Below are 19,897 nucleotides of genomic sequence, written 5' to 3'. Positions count from 1 at the left end.
GAGGGCTGAAAAGAGGTTAACAGTGAAGTACCCTCCAACTCAATGCTAGTTTCTTTTTGACCACATATACAGTATATAAATAATACAACATCAATATCTGTTGCGCTTAGGATCAGAATCAGAATCAAGTTTATTATCACCGGCATGTGACGTGAAATTTGTTAACTTAGCAGCAGCAGTTCAATGCAACACATAATATAGAAGAGAAAAAAAATAACTAAGATAAATATGATAATAAATAAATCAATCAATTACAGTATACGTACATTGAATAGATTTTAAAATGTGCAAAAAACAGAAATACTGTATATTAAAAAAAGTGAGGTAGTGGCCAAGGGTTCAATGTCCATTTAGGAATCAGATGGCAGAGGTGAAGAAGCTGTTCTTGAATCACTGAGTGTGTGTCTTCAGGCTTCTGTACCTCCTACCTGATGGGAACAGTGGGAAAAGGGCATGCCCTGGGTGCTGGAGGTCCTTAATAATGGACGCTGCCTTTCTGAGACACCACTCACTGAAAATGTCCTGAGTACTTTGTAGACTAGTGCGCAAGATGGAGCTGACTAGATTTGCAACCCTCTGTAGCTTCTTTCAGTCTTGTGCAGTAGCCCCTCCATACCAGACAGTGATGCAGCCTGTCAGAATGCTCTCCACGGTACATCTATAGAAGTTTTTGAGTGTATTTGTTGACATGCCAAATCTCTTCAAACTCCTAATGAAGTATATTTGCTGTCTTGCTTTCTTTATAACTACATCGGTATGTTGGGACCAGGTGAGATCCTCAGAGATCTTGACACTCAGGAACTTGAAACTGCTCACTCTCTCCACTTCTGATCCCTCTATGAGGATTGGTATGCGTTCCTTCTTCTTACCCTTCCTGTCGTGCACAATCAGCTCTTCCGTCTTACTGACGTTGAGTGCCAGATTGTTGCTGCGACACCACTCCACTAGTTGGCGTATTTCACTCCTGTATGCCCTCTCATCACCACCTGAGATTTTACCAACAATAGTTGTATCGTCAGCAAATTTATAGATGATATTTGAGCTGTGCCTAGCCACACAGTCATGTGTATATAGAGAGTAGAGCAGTGGGCTAAGCACACACCCCTGAGGTGCGCCAGTGTTGATCGTCAGTGAGGAGGAGATGTTATCACCAATCTGCACAGACTGTGGTCTTCCGGTTAGGACGTTGAGGGTCCAATTGCAGAAGGAGGTACAGAGGCCCAGGTTCTGCAACCTCTCAATCAGGATTGTCCTGCATTGTCAGGATCATCCTGACGTACGTGTTTCTGTTGTCCAGGTGATCTAAAGCCATGTTGAGAGCCATTGAGATTGCATCTGCCGTTGACCTATTGTGGCAATAGGCAAATTGCAATGGGTCCAGAACAAGTAAGATTGTAAAATACTTCAGGACAGATATGTGGCAGATGCAGTTTAATGTCAATATCCAAGCATACAAATTTTAAGAAGAAAAACAAAACTTCAAGATTATACTTATTGCAAAAATTAAAGTGTATGCGAGCCTTAAAGACAATTAGTGGATGAACTACACAATTCCTTCATCGTAATTGCAAAACTTTAGACCAACAGCAATTTAAACTTCCTAAGTGAGCTTCATACTGTATAGGAATAAAAAAGTGATAAATTTACAAATAACACTGATCACCCACAGAGTACCATGAGAACATAAGAACTAAGAGCAGGAACAGGCATTTGGACTCTTGGGACTGCTTCACTATTCATCAAGATCATGGCTGAACTTCTACCTTAATACCACATTTGTCTCCCCATATTCCTTGATTGCATTTAGAAATCAAACCATGTCCATTTTAATGCAGTCACTGAGCCTCCACAGCCCTCTTGAGAATTCTGAAGATTCAATGGTCTCTGAATGAACCAATTTACAACATATGAGCAAATGAATAAAAGTGAGGTAGAAGTGGGAGTTAGCTGGCCAATAGGACTGTTGAAATCCTGCTAAGATCATGGCTGACATGATTGCAATCTTAGTTCTGCATTCCCTTTTACCTGCAGTAACCTTTCACCTCATTCCCATTTTATACAAACTGCCCTCTACATTGAGATAGGACCTTATCTCTATATTCCTTATATGAGGGAAGCATCCTCCTGAATCTACCTTGTTGAGCTTTCTAGGAATTTTGTATGTTTCAGTGGGATTATCTCTTAATCAAAACTCAAGGAAATAGGGTTCTGACATGCTCGGGCTCTTCCATCTGAGGAAACTTTCATGACATCTGACCAGATATTTCAAAGGGTTGTGTACTAGGATACTTGGGCCCTTTTGAACATTAACATTTCCTATTCTCTTATATTTTAAAAACTCTGCATTTCAGCTAGAAAGAAGAAAAAAGAAAGCCCGTAATGAGTGCAGTCATTGGGATGCTGTCATGACGGCATTTTTTTCACAGGCTTTCTTATTTTTGAGACTGAGTTGCTAGCTCAACGCTCAACCCAGCACAGATGGAAAGCATGCAAGGGAGCCGGCTGGATTCGAATTCGGGAGCCTTCGCTCTGAAGTCCGGCGCTGATGCCACTACGCCAGCAGCCAGCTCATTTCAGCTACTTCTCCTCAAATCTTGCATTCTACCATGTTATTGCCTGCACACTTAGCTTGAATACATCCCCTTGCAGCCTCTTTGCAGTTTCTTGCTAGTCATACTCTCTCATAATTTCATGTCATCAGCACATATTACATTTGGTCCCATCAGACAAATGATAGATATAGATTGTGAACAGTAGGGGGTCCAGACATCAATCCCTGCAGTACCATAACTGGCTGCAACAAAATAATAAATTTCATGTCTTATAAAGCAGTGAAAATAAATCTTATTCTTATAGTCACAAGCAAAAACCTGAGAAAGATCCAGTTATAATTCCAACTCTTTATGTTCTAATTTATCACCAGCTTTCAGTCCCCCAATTCCAACCTAAGTTCAAAATTCAAAAAAATTTATTACCTAAGTACACATATATCACCATATACAACCCTGTGATTCATTTACTTGAGGGCATACTCAAGAAGTCTATAGAATTGCAACTATAACAAAATCAGCGAAAGACTGCCCAAAGGTGGCATTCAATCAGAACGTGAAAGACAATAAACTGTGCAAATAAAAGAGAAGAAACAACAATATAAATAAATAGGCAATAAATATTGAAACCATGAGATGAAAAGTCGCTACAAGTGAGTCCATCGGTCAGGGGAACATTTCAATGCTGGTCCAAGTGAAGTTGAGTGAAGCTATCTCCTTTTAGTCTGTTCACAAACTTTCACTGCAGATCATAGAAAAGGCTTTTGAAAATCCAGATGCATCATATGCACCAGTTCCCTCCCATCCACTCTGCCTGTGACCACATGGTTTCCTCAGTGTTCTCACCTTCTCTTCCACGTTCCAAAGGCGTGGGATGGTGTGCTAACTGTAAATTGCCAATAACATGCAAGGAAGTGGTAGAATTTCATGGGATTTAATGGGAATGTGGGGAGAATAAAATGGGATTAGTATTTGATCAGTGCAAATGAATTCTTGATGGCTTGTACTTGGTAACCCAAATGTCCCATTTCCATCCCATACAACCGTAGCTCTTCCTAGACTGATCGTCTGGTCCAATGAAACAGATAAACACCTAGTTTAATAAAGTGATATAATACATAATCACGTTCTTTGTACAATAAATTCATTTCAAATTGACATTTGTATACTTGTTCCTCCAAGCAAGAGTTAGAGGTAATGGTCAGGAATTAAACTGTCAGCACACACACAGATTTATCACCGGGCAACGTGAACTGTGCATCTTGCCTAGTGAATGACGTATATTTTTCCACATTTATGTACACATTCAGAACATGATTACGCATTAACTCTGGATTAATGTTGAGCAGCATGTAACTGTAGGAAGCCAAAGCAGTGCCAAGAATTGCAGACACAACTTATTTTTCCTTTTAAAGATTTTAAAGCAAAACATTCTTGCACACAAGTCCTTCTTAAGAGATCTTAAGAGTTTCAGATGCATTTTCTAAACTCATTCTAAGTTATGAACTTCCCTTTACGCTGTAAAGTGTAAGGTGAAGTGGTAACTCACAACAGTTTGCCTCGTCAGACATGTCTGAGCAGTCATTGTCTCGATCACAAACCCAGGCCTTCGCGATACATCTACCGTCTCCACATCTGAAATGTAGCTCCGGATTGCACTCTGCAGAGCAGAAAATGGTTCAAGTCAGTCAAAAATGTAACATGGGTAAGCGCAAATTAACCTGGCAGTTGAGCAGAACCCCATTTCTTCACATTACATACTCTAATTGACAGCCATCTTGTTTAAGATCAAGTCTTTCCAGTGTTGAAATTGTATATACATTTCATCGAATTTGATGCCTTGTCTCTCTCACTATAATATACATTCAGTGACTTCCTTATTAGGTCCCTCCTGTACCTAATAAAGTGGCCACTGAGTATATGTTCTGCATTAAGCTGCTGACACATGATTGGCTGATTAGGTATTTGTATTAGTGAGCAGGTATACAGGTTTACCTAATAAAGTGGTCACTGAGTATATTTCACCAAGGCCAGCACTGTTCCGAATATCAACCCAGTGGCTATTCTTCACCTGGCAGCAAGAGCCTGCAGACTGCTTGGCCACAGGAACGGCCCTGTTGCCACCTAACTTACTTGCAATTCCCAACGTGTCATCGGCTCACAATGGCAGAGAGCTGTAACAAATCTGTAACCTTTGTAGAGCAGGTTGACTGCTGAGGGAAATGTGGGGATGTTCACAAATTAGAGAAAGGGAAGACAAACTTCCATTATTGACTCGTCTTCCTTCATGAAAAATGCCACACTTTTAAATCAGCAAACGAAGACAAATCATCAAATGTGTGGAGAAGGATTTGACCTGCACTGCTTATGGTTATGTCTAATGCAATCTGTCTGCTGTAACCCATCATGTTCTTTTGAGGGCTGAATATTGTCAGGTGAGCCGTACTGGGTTAGAGCAAATACAAAGGAGGGGGTTAGTAGTAGGGAGGAGTGGATTGAGACTTCCAAACATGGCAGCCAACAGATTCAAATTGCAAGCGATCCTCACAGAAGAGGCAAAGGGCCAGTTTGTTTTACCTTATTCTGTCCACTTTAATATTCCAGCAAGACTTTTTCCATTTGCCCACTTAGTCAGTGGGCTTCTCCCACGACAAAATAAGGAGTAGGGTGACAGGAACTGTTATTAACACCTCATACCTTGAGATTATTTCTGCAAGTTTTACAGTCACTTTGGTAAGATTGGTAGTTAGTAAATCTGACCTGAACTTTGAAACTCCGATTATCAGATCAGCGAGGTGATCCTTTGTGCATTGTTACTCTGGAGTGACAAAGCATCAGCACCAAAAGAAGAACCTCGTGAACCAGCGGCCCCATAGTTGTGGGAGTGGGGGGGATGTAGCTAAAAGGAGCTGCACATAAAAGGCTCTCCTAGCCTAATTGAATTTTCATATCATGTTGGAGTACTAACCTCCTCACAAGCTCAGGTCCAGTAGGCATCAGGTGCTGCTCCAGGAGGCTGAATATATTTGCCATCACCTCACATGGTACTAGGACCTGAGACATAGAGCGGTAGACTTGCTTCTTCTAAAATCTCAAAGTCTGTCTATGTTTTCCTACCCTTTACCATTAGAGACTGACAGAGCAACTGCTAAATCTAAATTCTTTGATTCTAGATTTCTCCGGAGCTCTGCCAGAGGAATTTGCAGCAGAGTGCTTAAGGACCATAAGGCATAACTGCAGAATTAGGCCATTCGATCTATCAACTCGGCAATGCCATTTCATCATGGCTGATTCATTTCCCTCTCAACCCCTTTCTCCTGCCTTTGCCCATAGCCTTTCATGGCCTGAGTAATCAAGAACATATCAACCTCTGCCTTAAAATACACCCAATGACATGGCCTCCACAGCCACCTGTGGCAACAAACACACCCCCCTCTGGCTAAAGAAATTCCACCCCTCCATCTGAAATGGACATCCCTCTATTCTGAGACTATGCCCTCACTAGGAAACATCCTCTCCACATTCACTCTGTCAGGACCTTTCAACATTCAAATAGTTTCAAGGAGATCCAACGCACCACCCGCCCCCCCCCCCCACCTTCATGCTTCCAGGTTCCAGCGAGTAATGGCCCAAAGCCATCAATCACTCCTCATATGATAAGCCCCATTAAAAATCACTAATAAATGTGTTGCACTCACCTTCAGCTTTTGCATGAGTTTCCATTCGTCAATTTCTAATTGAACTACAATCTAGTTCATCATCTCAAAGCTAACACCCTTTCTTGGTAAAACATTCTTATAAACAAATTTCAAACTTTTCATTTAAAGGAATTGTGCAATATTGTAACTACTTCAGGAACAAAACATCAATTGGGAGAAGACTAATATTCTTCAGATAATCTTTCAACTCAACATTCATTAATTTGATTTAGATCTTTAACCTTGCATTGAGAATAAGCAAGCGACCAGTTGTTTTGCTCCTTAGTAAGGGTGAGTCGATCAATGAAACACTTAAAATTTGCCTTTTTTTAGAGCAGCATAACAAAATTTTATTTTGACAGTTGAACAGGGTCAGTTAATTTTCAATGTCAACTTCCTAATGGGGTCACAGTGAAGCATTAGGTGGTAACTTTAAGACCTTAGCTGAACTTATTCACTAGTTATCCAGTTCCTGTAAATAAATCTCTGGCAATGTTATGATGTGTGCAAATAATTATCAAGCCCTTCGACTATACCTTGTACCAAATTGTAATTAGCTGGCTACAATAGTTGAACGAGAAAAAGCTTTGAACACTTGCCAGTTCAATGGATGATAAATACCCTCTTAAGATTCCTCTAGTCAGTGAGTTCATAAAGTGAGATGGAGGGGGAACAGCACAGGTTCATCAGTTTCCTAGGATAGCAGATTTTATGTATGGAAAGAAATTAAGGAGACCAGGCCTATACACTCTGGACTTTATAGGAATGAGAAGTGGTCTCAATGAAATGTAACAGGCTCTCATTGGGTGTGGTTGGATGGATGATTTTCCCCATTAACAGGGAGTGTAAAACTAGGGAGTCACAGCCTCATTATAATGGTGCAGCAATCAGTACTAACATGAGGAGAATCTTTCTGACCTTTGGGTAGTGACATTTTAGAATTCTTTACTTGAGTACATTCAAAACAGAGACTAACAGGGTTTTAAAGCATCAAGGGAGATGATTTATAAGTGGACAGTGCAGGGTAGTGGTTCTGAAGTAATAGATCTTATTGAAAGGTTCAGGAAACCAATTGGAATGTTGCCATTTCCATGTTTATGTATTTTAGTTAAGCATGCATTCCCAGTATTGGTGTTAGAATGCCAAAATGCAACTGCAAATGACTTATCACCTGCGGAAGTAGCCTGTCCTGAGACGACTGGTTCTACATTCAGTCAGGAAAATTAGGTCTTACACGGAAAAGTACAAGTTTCCATTAACCTGATGCCATAAGTTCATACATTTATTTATGTGGATGCATCATAAACCACTACGGAAGTTAGCAACAAGTGGATGGAAGCCATTTTCTACGCATTAAAGAAAGTTTAGACAACCATTTATGAATAAAGGATTTCTGTTTCAATATCTAAAACTTACCAAGTTATACTCACCGCAGTTCATTTCATCACTCAGATCCTCACAGTCATTGTAACCATCACATGTGTTATTGTAATGGATGCACTTGCCAGTGCCACAATGAAACTCCCCCTCATCACAGGCTGCAACAGGAAATACAGAAGTCAGAGCCAGGGATAACATTCAAATCATGACTAAAGACAAACTCATTATGGCACATGAGTATACCGGTAAGCAGAACCAGAATTAGTCATCAATCAGGTTTAGATTGGTTCAGGGTCAGAGGCCAAAACAGGTGTCAGTTCATTTGCAAGTGCAAATAGAAGATCTAATGTAAAACCGAGCAACCCAAAAATGACAAGATCCAGGATGAGTACTGGAAAGTATGGCTTGCATACTACCTAACCAGCTGTCCTGATATCAGCCGCAGCAGGAAGCCACCAAAACCTTCAGTTCAGTAAATTACTGGAATATTAAGCAAGAGACACAGGAACAACATCACAACAAACTGCCTAGCAACCCATCCCGATGATCTGTCTCCTTCCCCTAATCACTCATACAATCTTTCTCTGGTAATTCAAGCCTCCTACTTGAGCCACCCAGCAAATATTTTGCAGCTTATTGTCCTAATCGTATTGAATCCAACAAACCAATATCAGGGGTCTTGGATCTACGTGTTCTAGTGCAAGGATCAGTCCCTGCTGACACAAGTCTGCACAAAGCAAATTCTAGGTTTTAAGTCAATTCTGAAGTTGTAGGAGGACTCAAAGCAGAAATATTCATCATTATTCAAAACATTCATCTGCCTAAATATGCCCACTGATACAGAGACTTTATCATTATAAAACATCCCACAGTGCTACAATAATCAATCTCCTATTTGATGGTATATACATTTTTAATTATGCAAAAATATTTGTATGTTTGTTGGTGATAAATTGAAAAGATAAGCACTTTTAACAGCTTAACAATCTTCAAGTGTTTCTGAATGCCAGGGATATTCATAGCAATTCAAAAAGATGATGACTGACAGATAACAAAGCTGAGGACATGGATTTGCTGATCATCGATGTTCTCAGGGTGTAATAGGCAGAATTTGATCATGATTGTTCACCTGAAATTATCACGTCATTCAGATCAAAGAGGGTTTCAGGTCAGCCTTGCAGAACCAAACCATCCAAAGCATCTAACTTAATCCAAAACATTATATGTGTAGATTCTTGTGAAACAGAAGACTATAGCTGGACTCCACAAGGAAATCATTGCCATCCCTTGCCTTAGGCTTCCCCTTCCCCTTTCAGTACAGATTCTCTCACAGCTGATTTTGCTTGGGAGACTGTTCCCTCAAACTCCTAACTTTAAAGACTAGATAGAACATCCTGTTAACTCTCCAATTACTTTTATTAAGATATTGTCACTTAATATTAAAGAAGCCCTTCTTCCCTGATGTGACTTGCAGATCTGCTTCCCACAACTTTTGCAGTGTTTCTGTGAAGGAGTTAAAATCATCATGCTTATTTATGGTTCTCACAATCTGGCTAACTGGCATCCTCACCCATTTTATGAAATTCACAAACCATAAGTTTTTTGGTTTTCATTTATGATTTGATGCATCACCGGAAATGTATTGTCATGGTAACGTAAGCAGCTCAAGACCGCATCATAACAGGGAGTTTCCCTTTGCTGCTCCTCCATTCAATCAGCTGTTGGTATTGGGAGCTGGTCAAGAAAATCTGTATCAACCCAGTGAACACCTGCAGTCCAGGTGCAAGTGCCTCGAGGACAGGTAGCAAATAGCCACCTGCTCACAGTCCACAACAGCTCAGTCGTGACCCTATTTGCCCAGCAGAGTTGACTCCATTTGCCGAAAGATGTACTCACGACATTCAATTTGCCTTCAGTTGTCCTCAGTCAGGGAAAGAGAACGGCCATTTTGGCTTGCAGCTCTGTTTATTTCACACTCCTCTGGAGAAATGCTAACTTCCAGAATCGAGTGGGCCCATAACAAATGGGATGGAAAGACACAAACTCAACACTTGAAAGCCACCTGCTTTGAGTTTTAATGGAGGCGGGCCAGGCAGAGGGCATCCAACCAATCTATTCAAAGGAAACAAACTCTACTGTCGGTAGTTTACCTGTGATAAGAGACCCAGGTGAGGATGGTTAGGGCCCAAGTGTTGGAGTATCTGAGACTAGAGTCGAGACAAGATATGAGACTGAAATGAAGATGAGGTTCTGAACTAGACGCTAGTGGAGAATCCAAGATAGAGCTGACAACTGGGCCCCAAACCTCAGTCCAGGTACTCTTTAAATATTAAAATCCTGGTGCCAAAACATGGCCGTCAATTAGCAAGATGGGTGTGAATCTTCAAAGGAGCCGTGCCAGCTATCCATATTCCAGAGAGTTGGAATGCATAAACCGCAGAATATGGTGCGGTTGGGTGCATATCATACCAGGATCCGCTGCCCCACGACCGACTCCTGATGGCCCTGGCTGCTCAGAGAGATGACGATGGTATTCACGTATGAGAACCAGATGCAGGATGTCCTTTCCAAGAACCCAGCACCATTCCTCAGGTCCAAATCCTTCCCTGTCCACAAGGAACTGCTGAACACTCCAAACAGTTCGTGAATCAAGAATTCTTTTTATGGTGAAGACCTGTTCTCCATCACCAGCCCTGGTTGGCAGCGGGACCGATAGTGGTGGGGCTAAAGGACTGGTGCTTACAAGTTTTAATTTGGAAATGTGGAAGGTGGCCTTGATCTTGATGGTTTTGGGGAGCTGTAATATGTAAGCCACCGGGTTTAGTTTCTAGAGAACCTTGAAGGGCCCAATGAACTCAAGCACCAGCTTCCTAGACTCTACCCAGAGAAACAAATCCTGAGTAGACAGACAGACTTGTTGCCTAGGCTGCAAAGCTGGTCCCTGTCTTCTCTTGTGGTTAGCCTTTAATTTGCCTTCAGGATAGAGGCCAACAAAATCTCCCTTGATCTAATCCATTTTTCCTTGCAGCATCAGATGAGATCATTGACTGCAGGAACCCCAACCTTGGCCTACTGCTCAGGGAAGAGTGGTGGAGAATATCCAAACTGACATCCAAATGGGGACATCCCGTGCACTGAGTGCTGTGAAGTGTTGTGGGTGACCTCTGCGAACATCAAATGGTCGCACCACTCGTCTGTATGGGCCAGGCAACTCAGGGTTCATTCCATATCCTGGTTCAGCTGCTCCATCTGACCATTGGACTGTGGGTGAAACCCAGAGGAAAGACTCGCTGTAGCCTTGATCAGCATACAGAACGCCCTCCAAAACTTGACACAAATTGAGGACACAATCCGACACAATGTCCACCAGAAATCCATTGATCCTGAAGGCCTGATGCAGGACAATTTTGGCCCTCTCCGCCCCAGATGGTAGTTTGTCAAAGGCAATGAATTTTCAGACCTTCAAAAAACAATCTATAATTACCATGATGGTGGCTTCCCCTTGGAAGGCGGAAGACCCACAACAAAACCCATGGAGATGGGCACCCATGATCTGTCCAGAACAGGTAGAGGGTGAAGGAGCCCTTAGGATGGATATGGATCTCCTTGTTCTGTGTGCAGGCCTTACATGCCTGCACGTATTGTCGGACCTCTTTCACTATTCCAGGCCACCAGTATCTTCTCTTGTTGAACTCAATTCATTTGAAGGTTAATGTCATTCAACCATACACAAGTATAGCCAAACGAGACAGCAATACTACAGGGTCAAGGTGCAAAACACAGTACCACAGTCACACACAGAACAGCACATATGAGATAGCAAGCAGAAATGGTATAATAGCCACATTGAGCCCATCTCCCATCGAGCAAACACTGGGGGTGGGGGCAGCAGTGACTCCAGACTGGACACCACACACTGCCTCCGGTAGAGCTCACTGGTCCCAACACTCCCCCACCCCCCCCCACCTCCACTGGCAACTGCAGCTTGAGGTCCAGTCCTCGCAGATACAGGACAACAAACCCATATAAAATATCAGTAAAATAAAACAACACAGAATATGCATGTATATGGTCCAGGTCATCTGATGACCACAATACAGTAGCCCGGCCGCGATGCCCGCCAGGCGACACCATGGTTTGAGGCCTATTCCTTGCATATACAGCACATACAAGATATTAGTAAAAACATAAATAAATATGTATATAGTCCAGACCACAATTGATCACAACTGCGCTATGTCGCCACTACCCCCCCCCCCCCAGTGGAGTGCACCAGCTTGGACGTCTCTCCCCGGCAGCTATAAAGCAGGTGATCTCGTAGCTTGCAGTCCCAAGTCCACTGAGTGCAGACAAAATAATCTGCACTTGGCCACAACCGAGCTTGTCTTCTACCAAGCAAAAGCTTGGGAGAGCAGCACTGACTCTGTTCTGGACACTGTGCCATGCCGCACCGCCCCGGTGAAGGGCAATGGCTTTGTCCCCTCACTCCAGGCGGCTGCAAGTAGGCGACACCCAAGGTCCTAACAATCCCTGGGTGAGCGGTCATTTTTGATGCGTGTTCCCTTTTGAAGTACCTGAGACCTGACAGAACTTGGGACGAACCGGTCAATTCTTCTGAATTTTCTCTTACACCAGGGCCTTGCGAACAAGTGTGTCGATTCCCTAAAGAATTGGCTCTCTTAGCTTAGCTTGAGGTAAAATTTTGATAGTCTGCTCCTCTCTCTCAGGTCCGTTAAACTGAGAAGACCAGACATCATGTTTCTGATTCTTTAACCCCAGTTGACAGTTGAGGACAAAATTGAAGCATTTAAAGAAAAGAGACCATCTGGCCTGCCTAGAATTCAGTCTTTTGGTGTCCTGATTATAACCAGGTTCTTGTGGTCTGTCCATACAATAAAAGGGTTCTTGGCTCCCTCAAACCAGTGATGCCATTCCTCTAAAGCCAACTTGGCTGGGAGCAGCTCTCTATTTCCAATGTTGCAGTCCACCGCCGCCAGGGTGAAAGCACTTTCCATTTAGATAGTCCATTCAAAGGGGTCTATGGATCTCTTGTTTAGTGCTGTTAGCAGAACTGCCACTGAGGTGAAGTTCCTTGATGAATTTCATTTTACTGATGAACTTTCAGTAAAAGTTGGCAAATCCCAGAAATCGTTGGACTTGTTACATATGGGATGCCTGTGGCCAATCTCCGAGATTGAGATTGCCATCACAGACGATAAAGCCCAATGAAGAAATGGTAGTCAAGTGAAATTTGGACTTCTCCAGCTTGACATAAAGTCCATGATCTAGAACCATTTTTAAGACATCTCTGACATGAGCGACATGCTCCTCCATGGGTATCGAGAAGATCAGGATATCATCCAAGCAGATCTAAGTAGACAAAGGCGTACTTATGGAAAGCATCCCAGAGCATGTCGTTTATAAAGGCCTAGAAAACTGCTGGTGCATTGTGCAGCTGAAGGACATGACCAGATACTCATAGTGCCCTGTCAGTTTGTTGAATGCCATCTTCCACTTGTTGCCCTCCTTTATGCAGACCAGATTGAATGCACTCCGCAGGTCTAGCTTCAAGAATACTCTTGTCCCTTGGAGAATTTCAAAGGCAGTGTTCATGAGCGGAAGGGGGTAACAATTTTTGGCTTTTATGTGATTCAGTCCTCTATAGTCAATGGCCAGGGGCTCCCATCCTTTTACCATATAAAGGAGAAACCTGTGCAGGCTAGTGAGGTGGAGGTCCGAATGAATCCCATAGCAAGAGCCTATATGTACTCCTCCATAGCACTTCTCTCTAGAGAATACCAGTATCAGGGAGTAGATCTATAGCACAATCGTAGGGTCAGTGCGGTGGAAGAGTCAAGGACTTTCCCTTGTTTAAGACCTCTTCCAAATTCTTGCAGACAGAAGGGATTTTGACCGGCTTGGGAGTTGCAATTACCCCTGAACCTTCCTCCGAGGATGACTCCTGAGGCTCCTTAGGTGATTTGCAGACCTCAGAATCTCCTCCATAGGCTCACTCGAGTCGTTAGTTGAAACAGTGGCTAAATCAGAGTCCAAATCCTCATCTGTATCCTCAGACATCAGCAGTGAGGGACTACAAATATTCCTTGGGCTCCTGGGACTAGACTCCAAGAGCCGAAGTGTCCAAGGGTGACTGTATCTCTTAGGCTTGGCTGGAGCTGGCTTGTAAGTAGGACTGGGTCTCCAGAAGGCTCCAGGTTACCCCGAACAGAAGTCAGCCTCCTTGTTGGCTGCTGGTCTCAGAAGAGTCTGGGGGTTGGTACACCAAGCCAAAAACATTCCCTCTTGCAACAACATGACCAAGCAATGATCCTTCCTTCCTTCCAGTTCACGGACAGGTTATACTGAGACAGTCAAGGGTGCCCGAACATCAGGGGTTTGTGAAGTGATTCTATGATATGGAAACAAATGTCCCATGTATGCTCTTCTATCCTCTTTCGCAAAACCTGAGTCTGCCCAGACCCAAGAGGATGACCATCTAGGGCAGTTGCAGGCATGGGCTGGCTCAACTTTTGCATGACTACATTGAGTCAACAGGTGGACCCCAAGTCCAGGAAATTACTGATTGTCCCAGAGTCGACAAAGGCATTTACCTCTCACCAGTTCTTTCCCCAGGAAATCTCTGCCTTCAGCGAGACACCCGAATCAGTAGGGTTGGGAGTAGTGGCTGCTACCATTATGGTCCTTCCAATATGGGACAGCCTTGGCCATTCTCCCACCGGCTGCCGCTTCGGACATTCAGCCTGCAGGTCACCTGCCTATCCGCAGTAGGAGCAGCAGCCTTCACTCCGACGCTGGGACCTCTCTTCGGCGGAGAGTCTTGTGCAGTCAATCTGCAGAGGCTCTGAAAGATCTGGTGCAGGTGACAGGCTGGTCATTATCTGAAGTCGGGAAGTGGAACTGTAGAGGCCGGGCTTGAGCTATCCCTCTTTGACCCCTTGAGATAGTCCCACTTTCGCTCCACCAGATGATTATCAAGGACAATGGACTGATCAATCAAAGTCTTGAACTCCTCAAGCAGCTCTCCCAAGACAAGTTTGAGATGGTTCAGTTTGGTAGGTCAAATATGATGGCAGAATATAGTATTGATGGTAAGACTCTTGGCAGTGTGGAGGATCAGAGGGATCTGGGGGTCCGAGTGCATAGGACTTTCAAAGCTGCTGCCAAGTTGACTGTGTGGTTAAGAAGGCATAGGGTGTATTGGCCTTCATCAACCATGGGATTGAGTTTAAGAGCCGAGAGGTAATGACACAGCTATATAGGACCCTGGTCAGACCCCACTTGGAGTACTGTGTTCAGTTCTGGTCACCTCACTACAGGAAGGATGTGGAAACTATAGAAAGGGTGCAGAAGAGATTTACAAGGATGTTGCCTGGATTGGGAAGCATGCCCTATGAAAATAAGTTGTGAACTTGGCCTTTTCTTCTTTGAGCGACGGAGGATGAGAGGTTACCTGATAGAGGTGTATAACATGATGAAAGGCATTGATCGTGTGGATAGTCAAAGGCTTTTTCCCAGGACTGAAATGGCTAAAACGAGAGGGCACAGTTTTAAGATGCTTGGAAGAAGGTACAGAGGAGATGTCAGGGGCAAGTTTTTTTACGCAAAGACTGGTGAGTGCGTGGAATGGGCTGCTGGCGACGGTGGTGGAGGCAGATACAACAGGGTCTTTTAAGAGACTCCTGGATAGGTACATGGACTTTAGAAAAATAGAGGGCTATGGGTAATCCTAGGTAATTTCTAAAGAAAGTACATGTTCAGCACAGCATTGTGGGCTGAAGGGCCTGTATTGTGTTTAAGGTTGTCTATGTTTCTGTGTTTCTACAAGGTAATTCTTTAATTGGCCTCAGAGTCCGTGGCAGTACAGAGTTGCCAGGACCTCCCCATTGCATCCACTCTCGTCGGCTAAAGTCTGAAATTCAATAACATAGTCGGCTGTTGACAGACTACCCTGACCCACCTTCACCAGACAGACCGAGACTCTGTTTGCTCTAGCAGGTTAAGGGAACAACCTCCCAACGGCATCAATGAATTCCTCCAAATCTGAGCAAATCGTTGACATCCGCTCCCAATGCATGGTAGCCCAGGCTGGGCTGTCCTGCTCAGGAGAGAGATCATGAAGGCCACCCTTCCACTCTCCATAGGGAACTGGGATGGCTATAGTTCAATCACCAATGAATACTGAGTGAGGAAGCCATGGGAAGAACCCTGGTCCCCACCGAATCTCTTTGTGGTCTGAAGATGGAATGACTCTGCAGAGTGATTGACAACCTCACCCAAACCACTCTGGCTTCCTCCTTCCAATAGCTGTCCACAGCGACCTGGAGGTTGTGTATCTCCAGATTCTGTCTAGAAAGTTTCTCACTGTGGCTGACTACTGCTGACGAGAGACTCTAATACTCCACTTGGTCCATGTCAGGCTCAGTCATTCTCTGAGAGACCTAAGGTGAGGATTGTTAGGACCCAATTGTTGGAGTATCCGAGATTACAATTGAGACATGATACGAAACTGAAATGAAGACAGGTTTCTAAACTAGACACTAGACGAGAATCTGAAGTAGTTCTGATGAATGAGCACCGAATCTCAGTCCAGGTGCTCTTTAAGTATTAAAAACCTGGTGCCAAAACATGGCCTTCAATTAGCAGGACGGGCATGAATCTTTAAAAAGGTCGAGCCAACTATCCATATTCCAGAGAGTTGGAACATCGAAACCCCCAGAAGCTGGCACGGTTGGATATGTATTGTAACGTTACCAATGACCTCTTTCTTATGCCTTACCTCACTTCAAATCATTGTCGTTTGCTTGATTTTCCAAATCTTAGAAAAAATGACAATGAAAAGGATGTTGTAAGGAAGAAGAAAATGTTTTCAAAGTATTACTTGTGGGATATACAAGTGGGAGACCCTGCCGCCTCTCACCCTTCCAAGGTAAATCACTTCCCTATCTGGCTAGGTTCCCTACCATTAGTTCCCTGACTTCTCATTGACCTCCTGAGCTCTTATCTCTACCTCTCACCTCTTTACACTCTTGTGGCTATCCTAACTCTCTTAAACTATACTCGGTACATCTAATCCCTCCCATACATTCCTGGGCAGTATGCTGTGACAGACAAGTAACCAAGTCCACCAAGCTAACTCTACTAGGGGTGTGGGGGAGGAGGAGAGACACACACCAGAGAATCAGAACCCCACAGCCTGTGAAGAAATGCACCTCTCTAGTCAGGAAGCTATCATCTACTCCCCCAGCAAACTGCTCTCACCTTTCACCTCAACACCTCCACCCAGACTGATAAACTGGGCATCGGTGATCCACCTTCCAGCTCTTATGCTGTTAAAGCCGGCCTGATGACCATAGGATAAGTGGCAGCTCTTCGAGGATCAACATGTGCATATTGTGAAGCTGCGTCCAAATGTGTAAATGTTTGAAACTCGCCAACTGATACTGCTGCTCTGATATTTTGATAAATAGCATCAACATATAAACTGGTATTCTGATCACACCTCTCACAAAACTGTGGAGCATGAATGAGTGCAGCTGCTAAGTTCCCCGCTAAGCAGATTCAGGCCAAGTTAGCAGTAGGATGGGAAATGGTCTGGGAATATCAAATGCAGTGGGCATGTAGCCTGGGAAAGCAAATTATCCAACCAGCCAACTGAATTTCATGAGGATCTCAGCCACATTTTATACAGTAAGAAACTGCTTTTCAGAAAAGGCAAAGTTTAAGACAGATTCTCTGATGATAATGTCAGCATAAATTGGCACTGCTAATCTAGCAAGTGATCTGAAATGAATGTAATAAATGTGTTACAGAACCATAAAAGATATAGAAGGCAGCACTTACTTGGTTATATACTTAGATTTCATAGAGTAATGCACAAGAACTCATTACAGTACAGTACTTGACTTCTTTAGAAGAGTTCAGTCAATTCAGAGAGAGAGAGAGAGAGAGAGAGACAGAGAGAGAGAGGGGGGGAGAAGGAGAGGAGAGAGAAGGAGAGAAAGGGATAACAGTGACATACTGCAGTTTGCTTCATCGCTCCAGTCTTCGCAATCCTTGTAACCATTGCACACCAGTTTCCTTGGGATACAGAAGTCAGTACTGCACATGAAGTGGTCTGGCTCTTTGCAGCTTTCTAGAAGGTAAAGAAAAGAACATTTGACAAGTGTCAGGGTCCTTTATTTCAGATGAATTTCACAAGCACAGATTTTATCTGCAGACATAATAAAACAGATATAAATTCTGCCTTTAAAAAAAACTTCATACCCAGTAACCAACATTGCGATGGTTAATATATCGCAAAAAAAAATCTTAATACCTTCAACACTGATTAACCTAGTGTCTAGTTCATATAGGGACAGAGACTTAGTTACTGGGAACAATGCAGGATTAGTATAAGTGAGTGCTTGATGTTCAGAACTGACAGGTCAGTCGAAAGACCTGTTTCTGTGCCGTATGGTTTGATGATAGATATTATACACTCAAAGGCCACTTTATTAGGTACCTCCTGTACCTAATGTAGTGGCCGCTGTGTGCATGTTCATGAGCTTCTGCTACTGTAGCCCATGCACTTCCAGCTTCAATGCTTCGTGCATTCAGGGATGCTCTTCTGCACAACAGTGTTTGTAATGTGTGGTCATTTGAGTCACTGTTGCCTTCCTGTCAGCTTGAACCGGTCTGGCCATTCTCCTCTGATCTCTCTCAATAAAAGTGTTTTCGACCACTGAACTGCCGCTCACTGGCTTTTTTTTTGTTTTTCACACCATTCTCTGTAAACACTGGAGTCTGTTGTGCGTAAAGATCCCTAGAGACCACAGTTTCAGAGATACTCAAACCACCCCGTCTGGCACCATGAATCATTCCACAGTCAGATCACATCGCTTCTCCATTCTGCTGTTGGGTCTGAACAACAACTGAACCTCCTGACATATCGGCACGTACTTATGCATTGAGTTGCTGCCACATGATAGTCCTATTAGATATTTGCATTAATAACCAGGTACACAATAATTGTACCTAATAAAGTTCTTACTGAGTGCATGTAATGTTTAATTTATTTTTGAGGCACATAGGTATGTGCATTTATAGAATTTAACTAAAGCAACTTTTAATTCAACTTTCTGACATTCCTAGAACTAATTAGAATAGATTTTATTCTTAGAGAAAATACTTTATTGACGTAAAACACAAATTTATTATTAAGGACGTATGAATGGTTTATCTGCTGCATTTGTTTCACCAAGTGGAAATACACCCTGCTCAGTTTTCTATTCTATTCCTACATGTCACTCCCAGCCCTTAAAATTCTCCAGTGTGTAACTTACCTGTACCTATACAGGTTCCTTAGTTTCTCGCACAAGGGGGGGATCTTAGACTCCAGCACTCCCAGCAGGTATAAATAAAAATGCTGAGAAGCTGCAAGCACACAATTCATGATAATACACCCAAATAAATAGATGTTTATGTTTGGATTCAGATTCACATGCAAATCAGCCATCTGTTCTTACCCAGTAGTCCTTTGAAAGAATCACGATGTAAACGGTTGTATTTACTAGCCATTATCCTATGGACAACAGTTAATGTTCCATAGCTTTAATAAATGTTTCATGTTCACATTCAACCTACCAGTGGAGTGCACAATGCAAACATTGTTCTGACAGTCTACCACGTAGCATGCACTGATTAATTTGTGAAAACAATAAAAGAAATTACATTTTACATTTATATGAAACAATATACACAAAATGCTGGAGGAATTCAGCAGGTCAGGCAGCATCCATGGAAATGAACAAACAGTTTTGGGCCCACACCCTTCAGCAGTCCTGACCTGCTAAACTCCTCTAGCATTTTGTCTATGTTGCTTTGGATTTTCAGCATCTGCAGAGTTCCTTGTGTATAAGTATATTTTTAACCTCAAGAACTTGGTACGTTTTTCAACTTCATAACTGATAGGGATGAGGTGCACCATCTGACAACTCATTTGTTTATCTCAGAAGAACCAACAATTGCCTCACCTCAGCAACTAAATTTGAGATGAATGATTACGGGGCCTTTGCTCCTTGGTTTAGATTAAACAGTTGTATGAGAATGCAATACAGTAGAATCTCCCAACAGTGACCCGGATAAGAAACAATTGTAATTAATTCAAGTTGACTTCCATCTTTATCCCGGATGAGAAATGTACAATGATGGCCCGAGAATGAACTGGTTCACGTGAGTATTTTAAAAAAAGACCTCTTCCTTCTGGACCTG

General features: G+C 43.0%; 1 protein-coding gene across 9 annotated transcripts in view; it reads right to left on the bottom strand.

Annotated features, from left to right (window-relative positions):
- Positions 1-19,897, bottom strand: part of corin (corin, serine peptidase) — a 192,973-nt gene that overhangs the window by 67,457 nt on the left and 105,619 nt on the right. For 8 of the 9 annotated variants that reach the window (XM_063043192.1, XM_063043195.1, XM_063043200.1 and 5 more), the window contains 3 exons: positions 17,667-17,780; positions 7,678-7,785; positions 4,099-4,209 (listed from right to left, as the gene is read on the bottom strand). In XM_063043192.1, the coding sequence (XP_062899262.1) occupies positions 4,099-4,209; positions 7,678-7,785; positions 17,667-17,780 (333 nt within the window). The remainder of the gene's footprint in view (positions 1-4,098; positions 4,210-7,677; positions 7,786-17,666; positions 17,781-19,897) is intronic. The other variant, XM_063043193.1, reaches the window with a different exon arrangement.

Source organism: Mobula hypostoma, chromosome 3, assembly GCF_963921235.1.
Source record: "Mobula hypostoma chromosome 3, sMobHyp1.1, whole genome shotgun sequence".
In the NCBI taxonomy this organism is placed as follows: Eukaryota; Metazoa; Chordata; class Chondrichthyes; order Myliobatiformes; family Myliobatidae; genus Mobula; species Mobula hypostoma.
Note: the sequence above shows the minus strand (reverse complement) of the source record. Positions and strands in the feature narration are given on the sequence as shown.